At 37.8% G+C, this 22434-nt stretch overlaps 4 protein-coding genes across 5 annotated transcripts; 2 read left to right on the top strand and 2 right to left on the bottom strand.

Annotated features, from left to right (window-relative positions):
- Nucleotides 1-1612: 1612 nt before the first annotated feature.
- On the top strand, nucleotides 1613-2833 carry LOC114733824 (aquaporin TIP1-1). The gene is made up of 2 exons (XM_028921326.1): nucleotides 1613-2074; nucleotides 2218-2833. The coding sequence occupies exons 1-2, from the start codon at nucleotides 1691-1693 to the stop codon at nucleotides 2587-2589; spliced, it is 756 nt and encodes a 251-aa protein (XP_028777159.1). The 5' UTR covers nucleotides 1613-1690; the 3' UTR covers nucleotides 2590-2833.
- A 4929-nt stretch (nucleotides 2834-7762) lies between these two features.
- Nucleotides 7763-10933, top strand: LOC114733797 (E3 ubiquitin-protein ligase RZFP34-like). 2 transcript variants are annotated; one of them, XM_028921289.1, is made up of 13 exons: nucleotides 7763-7875; nucleotides 7973-8091; nucleotides 8213-8300; nucleotides 8453-8512; nucleotides 9263-9295; nucleotides 9386-9463; nucleotides 9553-9596; nucleotides 9703-9743; nucleotides 9873-9955; nucleotides 10069-10160; nucleotides 10255-10324; nucleotides 10424-10465; nucleotides 10552-10933. In XM_028921289.1, exons 2-13 carry the CDS (start codon nucleotides 7997-7999, stop codon nucleotides 10705-10707), a joined length of 882 nt encoding a protein of 293 aa, XP_028777122.1. In that variant the 5' UTR covers nucleotides 7763-7875; nucleotides 7973-7996; the 3' UTR covers nucleotides 10708-10933. The 2 variants fall into 2 exon arrangements, with proteins under 2 accessions (XP_028777122.1, XP_028777124.1); XM_028921291.1 differs by having other exon boundaries at nucleotides 7764-7875; nucleotides 7965-8091.
- Nucleotides 10934-12602: 1669 nt separating this feature from the next.
- Nucleotides 12603-14175, bottom strand: LOC114733826 (alpha carbonic anhydrase 7-like). Its single transcript, XM_028921328.1, has 7 exons — nucleotides 14079-14175; nucleotides 13718-13926; nucleotides 13447-13553; nucleotides 13228-13342; nucleotides 12966-13133; nucleotides 12791-12844; nucleotides 12603-12683 (listed from the first exon to the last, which is right to left on the bottom strand). Exons 1-7 carry the CDS (start codon nucleotides 14173-14175, stop codon nucleotides 12603-12605), a joined length of 831 nt encoding a protein of 276 aa, XP_028777161.1.
- Nucleotides 14176-20553: 6378 nt separating this feature from the next.
- On the bottom strand, nucleotides 20554-22157 carry LOC114733803 (alpha carbonic anhydrase 7-like). The gene is made up of 7 exons (XM_028921303.1): nucleotides 22061-22157; nucleotides 21696-21904; nucleotides 21436-21542; nucleotides 21189-21303; nucleotides 20927-21094; nucleotides 20742-20795; nucleotides 20554-20634 (listed from the first exon to the last, which is right to left on the bottom strand). The coding sequence occupies exons 1-7, from the start codon at nucleotides 22155-22157 to the stop codon at nucleotides 20554-20556; spliced, it is 831 nt and encodes a 276-aa protein (XP_028777136.1).
- Between the last annotated feature and the right edge of the window lie 277 nt (nucleotides 22158-22434).

Here is a 22434-nt window from a genome sequence, read left to right as displayed (position 1 = left end):
CCTTATTTCATCCGTGGGGAAAAAGGTCATATGAATATTTGGGAGGCACAAGATTTCTGGTTTTATATAGTTTGGCATTTTTTAAAGTTAACGAGCTAGTTGCCTGTGTAAATCTTCAGAATTCAGAGAATTGTGAATATTCACAATTAGAATTTATATATCGAAATTACGAACTGACCAAGCGCGTGTATATTGCGAGAAATCCACAAGGACTGCTTTGACGTGAGTGTAAACTTGAGGCGGAAGTTAAATATTTTTAAAAAAGCACCCACGTGACCGTCCGGCTTTGCTTAATGATAGCCGCTTTTCCTGTGGGTCACTTCCAAAAGGACTGACCCGTTTCTCCCCTCATCTCATTTACACTTCCCGTTATACATTGTATTTTGTAAGCAATTTAAACACTCTTCCATTACTGATATAAAAACTGTTTAACTAATTCATATAAATTATTTCATTGATATGATCTATTAAAAATATTGTAGTAAAAAAAATCTATTCAAAATATCTTATAAATTTGGATAAATTGGTTTGAAGAAAAATAATATATATAACTCACAAATTAAACAAGATCTCATATTTCAGGTATCTGTCTATTCAATAACATTAATGCCCTTTATTTTAATGAAAATTGATTCATTGGTAGTAGATAAGAACAGATTACTGTGAAGGGAAAATGAGATAAAAACAAGCTGAGAATTGCAATATTTAAATTTAAGCATAATTTAAGAGGAGAAAATAATATCTAATATGGTATTTTGAAAATATAGTTAAATACAAAAAATATCCTTATATCAAAAAACCTTACTAACAAGTTGTGAATTGGTAATAACTAGTATTGAATAACAAATAATAAAAAATATATTAGCAATGACACATTATTTATTTGACAAGTGTTGAACAATCAATGATAAGAAACATGCTAACAATAACAAGTTTGATATTTTTTTTTTAAAATCTGACACTAAAACATTTTAATCATCTGATAATATTTATAAAATACTAGATTAAACATCATTTTTTGTTCTGAAATTTTTTATCCTAACTTCTATTTATATCATTTTTTTCCTATTGTGAAATGTTCATGAACGAAAATTGAATGGAAAGATGCACAAAAATATTAAATGGACGCATTCCATTTGGTCCTTGCATTCCGCACCATTCACCATCCATCCCAAAGGGATCATGCGATCCCGCCTCTTTCGATGTTTCCAGGCCCCAGCAATTTGCCAAAACCGGACAAAACTTCCAACCCCGGCCCTCAATCCCTCTCTACTACGTGCCTCTTATCCATGTTGGGCACGTGTCGCCCTCTCGATGCCTTCCGCCGAATTGCTTCGCGGCATCAACAGCAACGACTGGGGGACTCACTCCCAGTCCGCATTCCCTCACACCCAAAGAAATAGGGCAAAAAAAAAAAAAAAAGTCCCGAATAATCACAAGCTTACAACTAATACTCATCAGTATTACAAATTTAGCAGCTCCCAGCCTGTCGCCAAATAACAATATCTCCCCAACACTATAATTCGTTTTCCATTTCCTGTTTCTTGGTTTACCGGAACCTGCTATCGCCTGTTTTCTGACCCTGGACACTCTCAATATAAAGAGTCGTCCCTCAAACCCCCCCGGCTGAGAAGTGGCAACCAGCACTTGCTATTCCCAAACTGTCCGATTTCTCAACACGCCCCGTATCATGCCGATCCGAAACATCGCCGTCGGTAGGCCCCAGGAGGCCACTCATCCCGATACCTTGAAGGCCGGGTTGGCTGAGTTTATCTCCACCCTCATCTTCGTCTTCGCCGGCGAAGGCGCCGGCATGGCCTTCAACAAGCTCACCAGCGACGGCGCCACCACCCCTGCCGGGCTCATCTCCGCCTCCATCGCTCACGCCTTCGCTCTGTTCGTTGCGGTCTCCGTTGGTGCAAACATCTCCGGTGGCCACGTCAACCCCGCTGTCACCTTCGGAGCCTTCATCGGAGGCAACATCACCTTGTTGCGTGGCATCGTCTACTGGATCGCTCAGCTTCTCGGTTCGACCATTGCTTGCTTGCTCCTCAAGTTCGTTACCGGGGGACTGGTAAGACCATCCATCAGTACTTGTCTTGTGAGGGTCGGTTATAGTAACTAACAGGAGATGGACTACACGTTATTTAATTTAATTTTATAGTTCATATGATCAAGAATAACGGTTTTGTTTGGGTTTGCTGTGCTGCATGGCAGAGCACACCAGCTTTTGCACTGTCGGCTGGAGTTGGAGTATGGAACGCGGTGGTGTTCGAGATAGTGATGACATTCGGATTGGTGTACACAGTGTACGCGACCGCCGTTGATCCGAAGAAGGGCAACTTGGGAGTAATCGCACCCATCGCGATCGGTTTCATCGTGGGAGCGAACATTCTGGCGGGTGGGGCCTTCGATGGGGCATCCATGAACCCGGCAGTTTCATTCGGGCCAGCGTTGGTGAGCTGGAGCTGGGACAACCACTGGGTCTACTGGGTGGGGCCACTTATCGGCGGTGGCCTCGCTGGCCTCATCTACGAGGTTGTGTTCATCTCCCACAGCCACGAGCAGCTCCCCACCACAGACTACTAAACTCGCGGACGAGTTCGAATATCTGATTAGAGGGGGGTGGTTTTTATTCCCTTTGTATCTGAAACTTGTGTATCTTTGTTCATCTTCTTCTTTTTAAATTATGCGTTGAATTGGTGGGCGTTGATCTTGATTGAATCGTGATGACGGGGAAGGATTTGGTTCTCTCTTATTGTGCAGCACTGATGATGTACTGTAACGCAGGTCTGCGTGTATGATATCACCTCCTTTTCACCCCCTTCTCAAATCTTCTCTTCGTTTTGGGAAAGAAAGAAACTGAATTTATTAATTCCTCAAACTAGACTTGTAATTTTTATAGGGGAAATATAACTTATGATTTCTCGTTAAGCATTCGGAAACCAGCGTATGAATCTCAAAATCCTAACAAAAAGAAGTTTGATATTTGTAATAGAATTAAGAATTTGAGAGTAAACGTTGTTCTTCAAATGGGGACCAGAATTTCCGCTACAGGTCCAAAGAAAAAGAAGTTTGATGTATGTGACAGAACGCCTCGTTTAAAAATTGTAAATGTTTTTCTTCAAATGGGGACAAGAGTCTGTTTAGGATAGCTTATAGATATAAATATAACATGCATATTTACAAGAAATTTCTAACGCAGGACCTAAATATGGGTGGGAAGTGGGAACCGGGTCAATAAAAGAGTGAAATTAGAAGGGTTAAAGGAGGGTGTCGTTAAAAATTGAGAATGAGCCCACAACGCCTGAAAAGGAAAAGGATAGAGGAACAAAACACTCTAGTGGGGTCAAAATGAGGGTTTAAAGGAACCACGAGTAATAAAGGGATTTCTAAGAATAAAATGGGGACAGGCAAGAAAAAAAATGCAGAGGAGAATGATGAGTCCCGAAGCTGACAGGGTGGGTGGAGTGTGGGGCAGTTTCATGAGAGCATGTTCTAGCATCTTCGCAGTTGTTAGCAAAAACTGCGAAGATGCTAGAACAAAAACATCTTAATTAAATGACACAGCGCAATGCATCAATCTTCAAATCCGTTAAACAACAACATATATGTCCAGTTGCCATGCTCCAACCTTAAATATTCTACCAACAAATATGACAAATTGGATTCCGATAGTGGGGACTTCAGAGAAAGAGGGTGAGACTTGAGTGCTCAGTAGTTAGTACAATAAAACATCACCACCTTTAGATATTGAGCCCTGTCTGATAGCCATATTAAAGAAGGCAGGGGAAGAAAGCCAAAACTGGTGGGAACATTTCCGTGCTTATAATGATGAGGTAAAATAACAATCACAGACCCCATAATAGAATTAATGGCATCGCCCGCGTTCACTTTCTAAAATCTCATAAAAAGACGAGGCCCTTTACTGTAATTAGAAACAATTTCATTGGATTAAAATATCCATTTGATCAGGTAAACAAAATAGACACATAAATCTGAAATCCTCAGCCTGCTGATCGTCGCTTCGTGCTCGTCGGCTCCTCTCGGAAGCCTGATCCATGGGCACGGTGGATGGCTTCAGAGGGAGTTTGTGTCATTATTGGTGAGGATAAACGATGAGCGGCTGAGACTTGAGAGGGCTAAGGAACAGAGAGCACGTGAAACAACTCTGAATTACAGCACCCCAACTAATCAAAGACCTCTTTCGCTTTTATGATTTGGACGAGCCTTGCTGTCCTGTCTCTTGTGCTGGTGCTTGCTCGGGTCCACCTTTGCTTTTTAGCTATTGGATTTCACCCACATCATCCAAATACCTCAGATTCCCTGCCAGTACCATAACTGAAGCGTATGTTTGTCTTGAATCCCTTAATTATTATGATAACTCTCTCCCAACTGCCACCTCCCGCTACGCACGCCTCCCCCTCCTGATTTCAGACCTTTACAACAAAAAAACAGAACTCCTAACTCCAACTCCTCATGTGTGAGAATAGTTGTTTTACAGTGACCACTGAGGCCACTTCATTATCGTGGAGCCAGAATGATGCATCCATGGCCTGTGACCAGGAAGACAACTACTGCCAAACACTCCAAACCGGCCTAACCTCCTCATATAGGTGCAGCGTTGAGTGACGGCATTGGTATGCAGGGCAACAGATGAAGGAATGGGGGATAAATTAAGAATTAGGTGAATCAATCAGAATAGAGGACAAAAAATGGGGAATTAAAAAAGGCAAGCGTTTGAGGGGCAATAGGAGAAGATTATTATGATAAAGGAGTTGTTGAGAACCACAGATAAACATATCGATGGCGTTACCAAACTCGCTTTCGTCTGGAGTAGGGACTGAAAGGAGAGAGAGCATGTGGGTTAGGTCCGCACGAATAAGAAAATAGCGAAAAAGATAGGGGCTAATTGTGCGTGATTGTATTGCTGTGTTCGTATCTCTTGCCTTTAATTCATACTAATTTTGTTGTTGAAAAATATAGGAGCGCTGTGTGACTATCACGGTGGCCCCTTCCTATTTCACGCCCATGCTCTCTGGTCTGGCTGATCCTACCTCCTCACATGCACCTCACATCTTTCTCCTCTTCTTCCTTCTTTTTTCTCAAAATCACTCATAAAAAAAACATAATTATGGTTTCATAATTCGATGCCACCGAATCCACGTCATCTTCAATAATTTCTTAGTTTTTAAGCAAACATACTCAGAGCAATAATAATGGACGACATTGCTACAAGGATCCAAAATCAAGATGGATTATGGGCCTTTTCAAAACAAAATAACGGGCCTAGTTTAAGTGTAATGCTCTTCCACGATTATGCAATGATTCCGCACGTTCGTATGGGCTGATCGGCCTTTATTACTGGACCCTGAAAGCCTACTAGGTGGGCTCACCAATGCCATGGAGCGACGTCGTCTCCCATCCTTTTCCTTTTGGTATTGGACCAGGCTTCGCTAAAATTTTTCATTTTCACTGATTTGCAGCCAGGTGCAAAGATTTCGTTTGCACAAATCAATCACATGGTACTTAAATCTAGAAGTAACACAACGATGATATTTTATTTGTGGGTGCCAGATTTTCCAGAACAGCAGCGATAAATTAGACGCGCATAAACAAAGAAAAAAGCACAAAACGCATTGTAAATGCGAAATAATTTAGGAAAAAGATGTATAAAATTGCTGGTCGGTCTCATTTTGAATCCATTTTATAATCGTTTTTTATTTTAGTTTAATTTTTTGTGTGAAAATCGTCTGCCCGAGGCTCGCCATCGGCTAATAGGAAAGGCTCAAGAAGAAGGTGAAATTGTGAGGGCTTAAAAAAGAACTAAATGAGGATGATATTTGGGGGCAAAACGAAATTAAAAATCTGTAATTCAGCAAGTTTGATCCCTGCGCTTGTTTTTTTTTTTTTTGGACTCAAGATCCCTGCGCTTGTTTGAGACCTCACAATTGTCCGAGGAAGAACGCAGGGAGAGCGACAGAGGGGAAATCGAAGACGGAAAGAGGAGAGAGGAGTGCATGTGAATGTGCACGTGTCAAACTATTATTGGCAGTGCTGTGATCCAGACTGGCAACAAAAACTGTACGGCGAATCTGGAAAAGGTTTTCCTGATCCTCATGCTCCCATCATCTGCCACGTCCCCAGCTGGGCCCACAACATCTCCCCTTGATGTACCGCCGTCCACCGACTTTTTGGTTTCTTTTCTCATTATCCACTTCTTGTGCTGGACCCGTCTTTTCTTTCATCAATTATTGCTCCCCGCCTCATTAACGTCTTGTTAACAGCAACACCGCCCTTTATTCTAATCCTTTTTGCTTTTAGGGTTTGGGGACTTTTTTGTATTATTCACAATAAAATTGTCTCTTGCCTCCTTTTTTTTTTTTTTTAAACACACAAAGACAGTAACTTATCAGCAGCAGAGCATAATTTCCCCTAAAAGAGTTCTGGAAGTAAATGATAAAGGTTTTCCTTACAATGAATTGTGAACATGAACATGTTAGTAAAAGTTAGAAAATTAATTAATTAATAGATGTAATTTAATTTAGAAAATAAAAATCAATATAATCATCACATGAGGCTCAATGTATAGGTGTAAAATTCATATAAAAATTTAATATACAGCCATGTAAATTACATAACTTAAAAACTAGTTATCTGTGATTTTTAAAAATAAATGAACAGTAGTTGGCCTGATACGAGTGCTACTGAAGATCTTTCTTGATGTGGCCAATCATTCATGCATTTCTCAATTGATTCCATTTATATGGCCATTTTCCTTCCTTCCAAACTTCATTATTGATTTTTTTTTTTTGGTTGACTCACATGGTCATTTTTTTTAAACATGCTATTTACATGTGTTTTGTCGATCTGTATGGCGGCGTGTTAAAAATTTAAGGAGTAAAACAAGGTTCCCGGGCATCTACATGTAGCGTACTTTTGCCGTATTCAACCCAAATTCGTGGCTTTTAGTTTTTGTAAATTACAAAATACTCTCAATAGTTAATTATATACTGTATTTGAAAAAGCATGAACCATTTACCAGTCTTGATAATAGATGCTCGTAAGTTTTAAGTACATTTCAATTTTAAATTTAGCTTGTTATTGTTGGAGATTTGAATGGCATGATTTTAATAAATATTATTGCTCACAAGATAACAATCCTCTTCAAAGATCTTTCCATGTTGTATTCAAGAGTCAGAGAATTCGCAATTCCGAAATTTAAAACATCTAAGAGCATTATCAAACGAATACTTTTGAACAGCATTATCAAACAAATACTTAAACAAATAAAAACACATCTCAATAATATTAAGAATATTATAAAAAATATATATAATTTTCTCAACATTAAGCTATAAAGATTTCCTCGTGTTGATTTGTGTTTTTTAAAATTAAAAGGAATAGGTATTAGAGGAACTATCATGATACGAAGTTTGGGCCTTCACTGATTTTAAATTAAGCTTGCGCAGGCAAAATACCGCAAGTGCTCCAATTCAAAAATTAAAAAGGACGTGAGTGGTCATTGTTTCGTTCTGGCATCGTCACGCTTCGTAAGCGAGCGTTTAATGATAGCAAGTCATGTTTAATAATTGATGTATTTGACATTAATGATTAAGTTGGCCGGCTAAAGCGCTAGCGTGTCTCGTCCTCACTTGCAAGGAAGGAAAGTGGGGGGCTAGAAAGGAACGTAGGGGCTCTTTCGGTATTTCACTACCTCCCGCCTATGATATTTTCCCGCAACCAGCATTTTCCTTCCCTTCTCCCCTCTCTCCCCTCTGGAGAGACACCTCCCTTGGCGCCTGTCAACTCTGCCTTCAGCCTCCCCCGCAACTCTCATTTCCGTCTGAATTGTCCTTTCACTTCCGGTTTAGGGTCCATCCCTTTTCTTTTTATTTTCTTCCATTCTCATCAGTGTCGTGTTGTCTTCGTCCGTCTAATCTTACTCATGATTCATTTTTAAGGGATTCAGCGGAAAGCAAGAGCAGAGTCTGGGATGATGGAGTGCATCGTGGAGCCGCAGAAGTCAGCCCGGGGGATTTCTCAACTAGATGACGGCTCTCTTTCTGACATAGGACGTGGCCGTCACGGGTATCTTTTTTTCCCCCTCCCTTATTTACAACTTTTCCCATGCATTGAAGAGTTCTGATTCCTTTTCGAGAAAATCGCTGGTAAAAACTAATTAAGGTTCCACCGGCGTTGGAATTTGAAGGTGTTCGCACTATAGAAGGAGATGCAAGATAATAGCACCCTGTTGCAATGAAATATTCGATTGCAGACATTGCCATAATGAATCTAAGGTTCCATCCCAGCTCTCGAATTATTTGCTTTTGTATATGATGTTGTTGAACTATCGCTATCTAATGTTGATTTTATATTTCCTGAAACTAATTATAACTCTTGTTTTCCTCGATGAATGTTCGAATATACGCTTCCTCCGCTTTTTCAACAGAATTCGATTGAACTGGACCCTGTTGAGCGCCATGACCTTCCTCGTCACGATTTAAAGAGAGTACGCAGCTCTAAGCTTCGCATCTTATATTATTCTTTTTTTCTGCTATTAATGCTCCATATACTCCATGTATTAGATGAAATAATAAATTTTGCTTATAGATTTGGGTCGTTCATATCTTCTTTGAATGCTCCAGATTTGATTTTTTTGTTGTATTTATTTAAAATAATTATGTTAATATGTATGGAATGGTAATTTATTAACTATCTTTTTTTCAAAAAATAATTTTTTTAATTTAAAAATAATTAATTAAAAATTTTAAATCTGTTTCAAATCTGAGTTTAGGGTGCCAATCATCAAAGCATTGAAACTGGTTCCAATAATAAATATACTCCTAATATTTGTACGGCCGTGATAGAAAAGTTGAAGCGAAGACTTTGAGCTTTCCATTTTGGGTCCGTGCTGTATGCCGCATGCGCTTTAATCTTCAATGCATGAATCATGATCTTTGTTAATGGTCGCTAAGGAGTTCAATTTGGAAATACAGAAACGCAATTGATGAGGTTTTAACTTGGATATATTCTGTTCAGCTAATCTGACCCTATTGGCAAGGTTAATAACATTAACTATTTTTAAGAATATTAAATGCTGGGATTTTTTTTTTAAAAGATAGAGGACGAAAATAAAAGTAATGCTAGCTCGTTTTTTCCCCCTTTTTACTTTCCTACCACTTTTAATTAATTATCCCTAATCTTTGAACCTCGAGAAAGAAGCACTGACTGGAAATAGTGTTTGTGCCATTATTTTCAGGTTATCTGCTCCTTGTGTAGCACCGAGCAAGATGTAAGAGTCTATCTGAAAGATACATCATCTCAGAGACTGTTGGTATAAATTCATTAACCCTCTTTCACGACATATTTTTTCACTTTGCAGGTTCAACAGATGTGCATTCAGTGCGGTGTTTGCATGGGGAACTACTTCTGCTCCAAGTGCAAGTTTTTTGATGACGATGTTAGTTTCTTGCCTCATTTTATTTCTGAAATCCTGGGTCTCCTTTCAAGACCTTTAATAATAACTGAAGTATTATTTGTTTACTCTAGGTATCAAAGAATCAGTACCATTGCGATGAATGTGGCATCTGCAGGTCCAAGCAATGCCAAGCCCTGATTCTTTACTTTCCACGGTTTCTTGCCTAAAGTTTCATCTCCAATTAATCAGTTGTTTACTTGACATTCTATTTATATGCACAGAATTGGGGGCGAGGAGAATTTTTTCCACTGCAACAAATGTGGTCAGTGTCTGAATACGTCTCGAAATTACTTCCCTTGGAGAGATGAGCCCTTTTTGTTTCTTTTCGATATTCATATTCATAGTCAAAATGACTGTTAAGTGCGTTATCATGATCTTTATTTGTCCATAGGATGTTGCTATTCAACACTGTTAAAGGACTCACACCGTTGTGTGGAAAAAGCCATGCATCAGAATTGTCCTGTTTGCTTTGAGGTAAAATTAGAACCTAGAAGGGCAGGGCCCCGATATCTTGGATGGATATATTCCTTTATCCTGTATGGTACATTAACACCAATCATTTGGTCACCCGTTTTTCCAACGTGCAGTTTCTTTTTGACACCACAAAAGACATTACTGTATTGCGATGTTGTCACTCTATCCATCTGGAATGTGTGAAAGAAATGGCGCGGCATTTCCAGTGAGTTCTGCAACCGAAATGATATATAGAATACAGTGGTAGTTGTATATATGTTTAAGCACTGTTGCTTCATCCTGACAAAAATTCTTGGCAGGTATTCTTGTCCTGTTTGCTCAAAATCTTTTTGTGACATGTCGCGCGTGTGGGAGAGACTGGATCATGAGGTACCTATAATGTTGTCAGAATTATATATCCTGATATGTATATGCTTACAGTTTTTCTGGAAAGAGCCATATACTTTCTGAACGTTTCAACTTATTCAGGTTGCATCAACACCTATGCCAGATATATATCAAAATAAGATGGTAAGCATTCGTATTTTTTTGCGCCTCTGTTTAGTTGCAACGGTGTTATCACCTAACATTCTGAAATTTCTGATGGGTATGGCTAGGTCTGGATTCTGTGCAATGATTGTGGGGAAACATCAGAGGTGAGCTTTCACGTTTTGGCGCATAAGTGTCTAAAATGTAAATCCTACAACACCAGACTGACGCAAGGTGGACCTGCTTCATCATGTTCATCCAACGTTGAAGACGTGCTGCAGTGATTACATCACGATCTGGTTGCTCATTTCAAATAGTTTAGGGCTGTTATGTTTACTGTGAGCCCGGAATAACATAAAAATAAGTGGCTTAGTTAATGTTCTTGTGCTAGTGATGACAAAGCCATGATTTAGTTCTTAAGAGTAGTTGGACTGATGCTCCGCTCACTAACTTAAATTCCTTGATCAAGTTACGTAAGTGCAACTTATCATAATTTCGCTCTCTTTTTAATTTGCTCTTCAAAGATAAAATCTGTCAATTTAACTAGAGTTGATCGCGTGTTTGCATGAATCTCGAGATAAGTCACATTAAAATTGATCCGGCAAAACTCAATGTTGCTTAACCCATCAATGTGGACAAAATAAGGGACTTGCGCGCCATTTCTCATGACTTGGGCACTGAATTTGGCCTGTGAACGATTATTTTAGCAAAAAATTGTTGGAGAATCTCCTCTTCGTTGGTCTTGCTGGTTATGAATTTCATTAATTCTCCTCTTCGGTTTTGAAAGCCTGTTGACCGGGCGATCGGGAGTTTCTCTCTCTCTCTCTTTTTTTGAGAAAATTATAGGCAGAGGGGAGTAAACTTGTTCTGTTTTCCCTGATACGCAGAGTATGTCAAGACAGTATTTTTGTTTGTTTGTTTTGAATAAGAAAAAATGTTTAAAATTGTATTTTCGGTTGTCTTGAAAACCCGAAAGTTAAATTTGTCTAAATAAATCAGAATTTTTTAAAAAAAGTTTTTGCTACCTTTTATTTTATTTGTCATAATAAATCAGAACATCTTCACAATGAAGTTTGTTAATCTCAGGATAATAGACGAGTTTTTTTTTTGTTGCACATAAATATCTTAGTGGAGATTCGAATATTAATTTATCATGTTGGAGGGATTGGCTTCTCTTATTATATCTAACCCTGTTGGTTTAGCAAGGCTTTTAAAAAAGATGCGAAGGAGCATGACATACAGAAGATTTGGGAGACAATAAAAATTATAAGGACCAACGCCACACCCCCCATCCTCACTTGTTACACCACCCAACTTGGCTCGTGGCACTGCATTCCTCTCCTGTTGTAGTTTGGAATCCATATGCAAAGGCGAGAGTGGTTTTGGTGGACGGGGGAGCATTGATTGCACATGGTAATTGGACTCCCATCCTTATTCAAACAGAAGCCCATACAACGGAAAACAGCTCTGGATATGCTTTTCGCAATCAATGAAATCAATTAATGGCTTTATATATTTTACTTTTAGTGTTTCTAAATGTTAGTATTACTACTTATTAATTGCTGCAAATTTAATGACTTGGTTGAGTTAGTACCATTTAAGAAGAGTAATTGACAGTTTTTTTTTTTATCTGGATGTGCAGGATTGAGGGTGAGAAAAAATTGAAGAAAACTAGTGAGAAAAAACAGATGCAGAAATTTACCAAAGCGTAGGAAATGATTAATTTTCTAATTTATTTGTGAACTGTATAGTATTTTTTTATTTGTTAGTATGCATGTAAGGAATTGTTTTTCTTTTAATTAAAAAAAAAAACCTACACCCAGGCTAATTACTTGTATATCACGGCTCATCCAAACAAAGGCATCGCCGCAGAAAGGTTAGCCGCTTGTTAACTCGGCGTTTTACATCTATAACGGGGGAGGCTTGATTTTTAATATCAAATGCTGATAAATGTAAATCGAAAAAAATAATATGAAAGGGATTTTGTATTATTCACTAAAAAAATAATAATGAAACACAATAATAAACTTACACCCGGAAATATTAATAAAGAATCAGTAATGTGCTTCGAAACAAAGGGTTTTACGGCACTTATTGCTTTGAAAGCGGAAAAGACATGAATGTATAGTACAAGTACAAGAACAATGTAAGGAATACGGGAAATCAATAATGAGATTTATTAATATCTGTAGCTTGGGACGTAAAATTGTACTTCTCGATTGTTAAGAGGCTGCAATGGCCTTGCGTTCCTCTTCGCGTACTGTCACAGAACACCCGCAGGACATAATCAGTGCATGATTTTTAAAGTGTCAAATGACTGCTAGTCAGTAACTTAATGCAATACGTAGCATATGTATATATACTTACATATTGGACTGAATTGACGAGTAAATTTAGTTGCTTTCTCGAAAAAGTCCTGATCTGAGGAGATAAGTAATTTCAAGTGGTGAGACTAAGAGACTATCGATAGCAATATATGATGAAGAGAAGGATAATACATAGGAATAGATGGGAATAATTGATAGGATATAAATAGAAATACCTTGTTAGAAATAGTCCAAATGACACCTTCAGTGCAAGGAGGGGCGGTGAGTGATCCAATGTATCTGTAGTACAAGTGGTCTCGACCCACTTCTATCTCTGACGGATCAATCACCCCCAAGGATTTCTCTTCTCCTTCTTCTCCGATCGCCTTTATGTATTCTTCCAACTACAATATTCATTTGCATTTCAACACGATCGTGAGATATACATATATACTGACATATTGACACGTTATATTGGTACTCATGTATATTATATACCTTGGATAGAAAAGGATCGGGACGACCAAGCTTGTAGAGAACAGTAACCACAGCGGTCTTGTTTGTGCCATCTGGCTGTGTGAACTGATGAACCATGTGCAGCTCCAAGTCAAACCTAATCATTGGAAAATCCACATTGAAAATTAATCAGTTAAAAAAAACATAAGTTAGGTAATTAGGCTGAGTTAGGAATATATGGGGGGGGGGGGGAATCTATACCTCTTGCCATTGATAAGGTGTTCGGAAGGCCAGTGCCAATGGGCTCCTTGGAGAAGGAAATGGGTCCCGTTGATTGTTATTGAACCAGCATCAGCCTCCCAATTCACCTGCAATTTCCCGAATAGCAATATAATTATTAGATGCTCGTGTATAGGTTTCCATGCAATGCAAATACAATGCGTGCGCGTAGCAATATATATGTGTGTTTGTGTTTGAGAAAATTAAAGTGAGTGTAATAAATAGAGTTTGGATTTGTGATGAATGTGTTTACCGTTACATCATGGCCCCTGTTGAGGATTGAGGCAGCGGCAGGCTTATAGGCCTTGTTGAGGCCCTCTGAGCCGGCGGACACCACTTTCACTCTGCGACTCAACAGATCAATAGGAGACTGAATTGTTCCGTGCTTACAGGTTGCCCATTCTGGTTTCAGATCTCCCCATCGTGATGGCCCCTTCGCGCTCCCTTCTATGTAACTGAACTCTGTTCCATCATTTACATAAACTCTTGTTACAAACATTATCCAGGCATGCATATATGCATGGACGACGTAATTGGAGCTTAACCCAAGAATTGGGAAGATCAGAGGGAGATTTAATGGTGTGTGTATGTATATGTTCATGATCATTAATTACCAACTTCATGATCAACTTTGGTTGACGCTGAGTATTGTAACAAGATTGTTGCTAACATCAGCAGACATGGGATGAACGTCCTCGTTTGTCGCTTCATGCTTCGGCAAAAAGGGATTGTGTCTTGCAGAACAGATTTGAAAGGAATGTTTCAGATGTCAGGAACTGTATGAAATTCTCAGATGTGATGGTGAGACAGATTTTGTATGGCGGAAGGGTATTTATAGAGAGCCAAGGCACGTGATGAAGTGGCCTTGGATTTGGTCGGGGTGAATGAACAGAGGGAAACTTTCTACGAAGAAAATTTCTAGTGTTTTAGTTAAACTTTGTCTCCTTTTTAAAAATATTTAGTGCCGCCGTTTTCCATTTTTACGGTGCAAGTGTGAATCTGGTTAAAAGAAAGGGTCTGACAGAGGCTGTCTTGTGCTCATTCTGGTTATCGATCGACGTCAGCAAGCAATATACATACATACATATATATATATATATACTCTTCCGGTCCTAATTATAAGACCCAATTGACTTATTTGAGGAGATTAAGGAAGTGAGTTAAGTTGGTTATTTATAATAAATAAGTGTTGTCATTCCTAAAATATCCTTGCTAATTAAGTATATTGGCTAAAACTATCATTATTAGAAGGATTATCTTGGAAAAAAATGCATAAATATAAGAGACAAAATGGATTGGGTCTTATAATTAGGACCAAATAAAAAGTCAAATTGGGTCTTATAATAAGGACCGGAGGAGTATATATATAAGTTAATTGATTTGGGCCATGTGGTTAGATTAATTAGGAGACTATATATGATGACTTGGTATGATTAACTGGAAGGAGGAGGCTATGTGCCTTTGGACTAATTTGAAAAATTCCAGAAGAAAACGACGAACAGTACTGAGGAGATCAATTTATACCTAATACTTTTTTCTCGCAACGGTCACAACATAGAGTGTGTGTGTGTGTTTTTTTTTTCTGGTGCAGGGTCACAACCTAGTTTTTTTTGTTAAAGTATAGTCATCTTTTTAGTAGAGACAATCCTATTCGAGGCACTGTCGGATACTAAATGTGAGTATCTTTTTCAACGGGGATTTGAACTTTAGTTCTCCACGTTGTGAGGGACTAACCCATTCCGCTAAAGCCAACTCCTATTGGTGGGTCACAACATAGTTGAGCAATGTGAGGCTTCCTTGGTGTGGCTTGTTCCCCGCCATGAACTCATATGGTCAGCCCATAAAATTAAGAAAGAATTATAATAAGATTTTAAGAAAAAAATAATTATAAAACAAGTCCTATAAATTGTTATTTTTTATTTCAAAACTTATCATTATAAGCTGCTTAAACTGTTATTAGGATTTTTTAGTAATTAATTTTTTTTGGATATTATTATAATTCTCCCTAAAATTAAACTCAGGGGTGACGTCGGCTTTTAAAGATGGATCAGGAAGGTACCAGAGAGCAATAGAAATATTCACACATCGAAGTAGTGAAGTAATTATGGGCGCTTTGTTGAGTTACGTTACAAAGTCTATTTTTGTTCCTTCGTATTTGGCCCCTTCGTTCGCAGCGGAATCAGTCGTCAATAAGCAACCGACAACACTCCGAGGTTTAAAATTAAAGTTGACATAATATCTGATTGCGTATAAATAATGACTCCACATTATTATTATACTAATACTCAGTCATTAGTTATCCAGACTTGTTCTTTTTATTTAACTAGTTTCTTTAACATGATAACAATAATTAATCTGGCTTAGTAACAGGGATTGGAGGGACTATTTGGATAACCTGTTAAAACATGTTATTTCCTCTTATCATAGATATAAAAAACTAGCTAATCAATTCACACATGGCTTAAAAAACCAGTTGATTTAATGTATTTTGATTTTAATAAAATATCTCTTTTCTAGTTATTTATATTAAAAACTCTTCCTATTAATCGTACAATGGAATATAAATATAATTCACAAGTGAAATTGAAATATTATATTTATCATCAACACAACCTTTTTAACTAGCTTCTACCCTAGAGAAAGAGTACATTATTGATTGAAGATGTCTCGTGCTCTCCCCATCTAATTTGACCACGTTTTTTTTTTTGGGGTAATGGGAAGTATGGTGTGCTACTGTGCGTATTTGGCAGTTTTATTTTTTTTAATTACTGCGTATTACCAAATCATGCAGTATGTGGGGTCTGAAAAGTTATAAATATGAACATTGGAGCTGGTCATGTGCGACCTGATCTAATAAGACCCAAAAAAGGTGAAAAATATAATAATTTAATTATCGCAAGCTCTTGTCTTTTTGAGGTGTGTATGAACCGTTCATGTAAGCACAAATAAATGAATAATGAAGTAATCAAGTGATTGCGTAGTGCTAATGGCAAAGATATATACGGGATGGGCGAACAGTCATTTCATGAGAGCGAGGGTTTCACCGTCCCCCGTCAAATAAAACCACTATTCCTTATTCTTTATTCTTGAATTGATGATCCTCTCCCTAACAGTTTCGGCTGGCCTTTCATTTGTAATATAAGACGAATCTCTGCTAATTAAAACTAAATCTACAATAATGGTGCTTTGAATGGCAAAATATTGCATTTACCCTGTAACCACTAAACTCTGAATTAACTAGCATTCAACAGAGAATTTATTACCATAGGAATGTCGACGATTTTTTTTTGGGAAAAAAATGACATAAAAAAGATAAAAGTACATGTAGTATTCACTTACTTTCTTCTCCTTATTAAATCATTTTTCTGACATGTTATTTTTTTAAAAATCCTAGAAAATTCAAACTTGTGAAAATCCCGACCTAGAATTAATATTTATGTATTAATTCCATTTTGGTCAGAACAATAAGGGAATGCATGAATAATTTTTTGTTTTGTCTATTTTTTTCCTATGTATATGTATTTTTTTATTAGAGACATTCTTATTTAAAATATTGTTTGACACTAAATGTAAACGTCTCCCTTTGAAATTCCGATTTCGCCCTGGTATCCTCCTAAGAAGAACAAACGTCAGGTGAAAAAAATAGGTGGAAAGCGATCGAACGTGAGGTGTGCCCATTGGTTGTTTGTTGGTTCCTTGGCGTCCGCCCAATCTGTCGAATACCTGTTTCATAACTAACGACGATAACAGAAAACAAACCTGTGCAAACAGGATCTAACAACCAAATCAAATAAGCCATTAGTCTCTTCTGGTTACTTTTCTCAAAAATTATTTCTACTTGTTCGTCATTTTAAAAGTTGAAGACAATAGATGATATCGAAGGAAGTAATAAAATGTTCACAAAAAAAGAAAGAATAAATCAATAAAATATTTAAAATATTAAGAAATTCATGTATATAAAAGTTGAAAATTTCTAAGATGCCGTGTTTATTTTTTTTATTAAGCCGCATGTCAAAGCTTTACGCTGATGAGCAGGGTCCATTTTGCTACTAGCTATACAGGGTGATTGAACTTGTAAATGGCGTGTTTGGTTGAAAGGGTTTGGAAAGATGATGAAATATTGCGTTCCCATCTTTTATTGGGCTTCTTTTCTTAAAAAAAAAACAGAGAGGGAGGAAGCGTCTTCAGAAGCGGGGAAAACAAAGAAAAAAAACCATAATTTTTGTTGCCCCTGATAAAATCGCCTAAATTGAACCAAACATTGTGTAAGAAAAATTAAGACAGTACAAATTGAAGCTGCACGGGACCTGCGCATTGTATGATCTCTATAAGTTGTATTGTTGATCATTTATAAATAGCGAAACTTCTTATCGACAATCATGTTCCTGTGCATGCCCCTAACTCTCGGTAAAACATACATTCTAAAAAGGTTTTTTTGGTTTAATTTTAAATAGAAGATCAATACACAGTTTGATCCCTTAATTTTGATCCTTTAAATTTAAAATTATAATTTTTTATTTCTCAGGTTTCATTCCATTTAAAACATATGATTCCTATAATGTAATAAAAACTTACACAATTTTGGGTCATGAGGGGCTAAAATTTATAATTTGAAATTTGAATGACTAAAATAAAAATAGGAGCAATCCTGAGCTATTAATCCTTATATATATATATGTGTGTGTGTGAGTGTGTATTTGAGTAGAAACCCTATAGATATGTTGACGAAGAGAGTAAGAGGGGCGAGAACAGTGGGGACGAGTTTGGGGACCGCGCATGAACTTAATATAATGGGGCGAATATTTTATTCCCTAATGATCATGGTAATAATATTATCCCAAGGGTGATTCGTACATTGAAACGGGTCAGGCCTGGCCATATACACTACGCCCTCGGTCGCTTAGTATAGACAATATAGGACTCCAGACAGAGATAAAAAAAAATTAGTTAAAAATAATAAATAAATAAAAATTAGAAATTTTTTTTTCAAAATATCCTTATCTATAAGGGGAAGAAAGTATTAAAAAAAAATTATTATTATAATAAAAAGAATTATAAAAGAGAGAGAACGTGTGATAGAGAGAGATAATGGTCTGAAAAATGAGACAATAAATATATTAAATATTAAAATAAATAATTAATAGGAACAAAATAAAAAATTTACTACAAAAATTTAAAATAATTTGTAAATGTTATTTATATTTAAAAATAAGAGAGAGATAACAGTTGTTACTTATAAAAGTCAGGGGGCTAATGAATCAGTACTGGAAAGTGGAGAGAAGACCCTCCCTGAGCCGAGAAAAAATGAGAGGAGGAGTGAAACAGTCAAGGTGGGGGGCCCACCATGGAGCGACGCGGTCAAAAAAGCGATGCATGTGCGACAACAAGACTCAATGCTCTCTCGGAAGTCATGGCTCCCACAGTTGGCCTCGATCACTGTGTCCTAACGTCTCCCCAGAATTTCAAAACGGTCGCCCGCATCAGTGTCTCTGCACAGTCTCTGATGATGGTTCGAGGCTCCAAGCAAGCCCTTCACTGCAAATAACCAACCACCTCCGACAAGGCAAAGACGAGAGAGAGGGAGAGGGATCCAAATAGAAGAGCAACCTCTCCTTCCTTGTTGGTGAAGGCTGCGCCTTTCTGTCAACTTAATTTTTGGCCGGCATATTCTCCTTCACCCTCTCAAAAGCTAAGTTCACAACAAACATACACATCCAAGCTTGGTCAAGCAAGAGAAATTCACTCGTTTAAAGTGGGCCCTTCCTTCCCGTTACCCTACCAAATACTTCAAACTAAAAGACTAATGGAGATTGGTTGCAGTGTTGCACTTCACATGTTGCAGACGAAAAGAATATGAACGCTCCATTAAACATGTGCATGAGAATACTGCATTTTCCTTTGCTATGAGTTATCCTTTATACACCAAGCAACGTTCCCAGCTTCATTAAAAATGTCACCTTTTATTTTATTTGTCATAAAAAATCAGAACATCTTTTCAATGAAGTTTGTTAATGACAATAGTCAACGAGGCTTTTGTTTTGGTTGCACGTAAATATCGTAGTGAAGATTTGAATATTAATTTGTCATGTTTAAGGGATTAGCTTTTTCGGTTATATCTAACCCTGTTAGTTTAGCAAGGCTTTTAAAAACGATGCGAAGGAGCATGGTATACAGAAGATTTTGGAGACAATGCAAATTATAACGACCAACGCCACACCCCACATCCTCACTTGTTACGCCACCCGACTTGGCTCGTGGCATTGCAATCCTCCCTTGTTGTAGTTTGGAATCTGTATGCATAGCCGAGGGTTGTTTTGGTGGGTGTATGAGCATTGATTGCGTATCATAATTGGACTCCGATCCTTATTCAAACGGAAGCCCATACAACGAAAAAGGGCTCTGGATGCGCTTTCCACAATCACTGAAATCACTTAAAGGGCTTTATATATTTTACTTTTAGTGTTTCTGAATGTTAGTATTGCTCCTTATTAATTGCTGCAAAATTCAATGTCTTGGTTGCGTTAGTACCATTTAAAAAGAGTAATTCACAGCTTTTTTTATCTGGATGTGCAAGATTGAGCGTGAGAAAAAATAGGTGCAGAAATTTACCAAAGCGTAGGAAATGATTAATTTTCTAATTCACTTGTGGACTGTATAATATATTTTTTTATTTGTTAGTATGCATGTAGGGAATTGTTTTGCTTTTAATTTTAAAAAAAAAATACACCCAGGCTAATTACTTGTGTATCACGGCTCATCCAAACAAAGGACTCGCTGCAGAAAGGTTAGACGCTTGTTAACTCGGCGTTCTTCATCTATAATGGGGGAGGCTTGATTTTTAATATATAAAATACGGATAAATGTAAATGGGGAAAAATAATATGAAGGGAATTTTGTATTATTCATAAAAAAAATAATAATGAAACACAATAATAAACTTACACCCGGAAATATTAATAAAGAATCAGTAATGTGCTTCGCAACAAAGGGTTTTACAGCACTTATTGCTTTGAAAGCGGAAAATACATGAATGTATAGTACAAGTACAAGAACAATGTAAGGAATACGGGAAATCAATAATGAGATTTATTAATATTTGTAGCCGGGGACATAAAATTGTACTTCTCGATTGTTAAGAGGCTGCAATGGCCTTGCGTTCCTCTTCGCGTACTGTCACAGAACACACGCAGGACGTAATCAGTACATGATTGTTATAGTGTCAAATAACTACTAGTCAGTAACTTAATGCAATACGTAGCATATGTGTATATACTTACATATTGGACTGAATTGACGAGTAAATTTAGTTGCTCTCTCGAAAAAGTCCCGATCTGATCATGGGGAGACAAGCAATTTCAAGTGGTGAGACTAAGAGACGATCGATAGCAATATATGATGAAGAGAAGGATAATATATGCATTGAAATAAATGGGAACAATTGATAGGATATGAATAGAAATACCTTGTTAGAAATAGTCCAAATGACACCTTCAGTGCAAGGAGGGGCGGTGAGTGATCCAATGTATCTGTAGTACAAGTGGTCTCGGCCCACTTCTATCTCTGACGGATCAATCACCCCCAAGGATTTCTCTTCTCCTTCTTCTCCGATCGCCTTTATGTATTCTTCCAACTACAATATTCATTTGCATTTCAACACGATCGTAAGATATACATATATACTGACATATTGACACGTTATATTGGTACTCATGTATATTATATACCTTGGATAGAAAAGGATCGGGACGACCAAGCTTGTAGAGAACAGTAACCACAGCGGTCTTGTTTGTGCCATCTGGCTGTGTGAACTGATGAACCATGTGCAGCTCCAAGTCAAACCTAATCATTGGAAAATCCACATTGGAAATTAATCAGTTAAAAAGCAAAACAGAAGTTAGGTAATTATTAGGTTGAATTAAGAACATATGAGAGAGAGAGAGAGAGAGAGAGAGAGAGAGAAGGGGAGCCTACCTCTTGCCGTTGATGAGGTGTTCGGAAGGCCAGTGCCAATGGGCTCCTTGGAGAAAGAAATGGGTCCCATTGATTGCTATTGAACCGGCATCAGCCTCCCAATTCACCTGCAATTTCCCGAATAGCAATATAATTATTAGATGCTCGTGTATAGGTTTCCATGCAATGCGTGCGCGTAGGTATATGTGTGTGTGTGTGTGTTTGAGAAAATTAAAGTGAGTGTAATAAATAGAGTTTGGATTTGTGATGAATGTGTTTACCGTTACATCATGGCCCCTGTTGAGGATTGAAGCAGCGGCAGGCTTATAGGCCTTGTTGAGGCCCTCTGAGCCGGCGGACACCACTTTCACTCTGCGACTCAACAAATCAATAGGAGACTGAATTGTTCCGTGCTTACAGGCTGCCCATTCTGGTTTCAAATCTCCCCATCGTGATGGCCCCTTCGCGCTCCCTTCTATGTAACTGAACTCTGTTCCATCATTTACATAAACTCTTATTACAAACATTATCCAGGCATGCATATATGCATGGACGACGTAATTGGAGCTTAACCCAAGAATTGGGAAGATCAGAGGGAGATTTAATGGTGTGTGTGTATATATATATATGCATGATCATTAATTACCAACTTCATGATCAGCTTTGGTTGACGTTGAGTATTGTAACATGATTGTTGCTAATATCAGCAGACATGGGATGAACGTCCTCGTTTGTCGCTTCATGGTTCGGCACAAAGGGATTGTGTCTTGCAGAACAGATTTTAATGAAAGTGTTTCAGATGTCAGGAACTGTATGAAATTCTCAGATGTGATGGTGCGACAGATTCTGTATGGCGGAAGGGTATTTATAGAGAGCCAAGGCACGTGATGAAGTGGCCTTGGATTTGGTCGGAGTGAATGAACAGAGGGAAACTTTCTACGAAGAAAATTTCTAGTGTTTTACTTAAATTTTGTCTCCTTTTTAAAAATATTTAGTGCCGCCGTTTTCCATTTTTACGGT

This window comes from Neltuma alba, unplaced genomic scaffold (genome assembly GCF_004799145.2).
Source record: "Neltuma alba isolate B1F8T4 unplaced genomic scaffold, ASM479914v2 tig00013032_pilon, whole genome shotgun sequence".
NCBI lineage: Eukaryota > Viridiplantae > Streptophyta > Magnoliopsida > Fabales > Fabaceae > Neltuma > Neltuma alba.
Note: the sequence above shows the minus strand (reverse complement) of the source record. Positions and strands in the feature narration are given on the sequence as shown.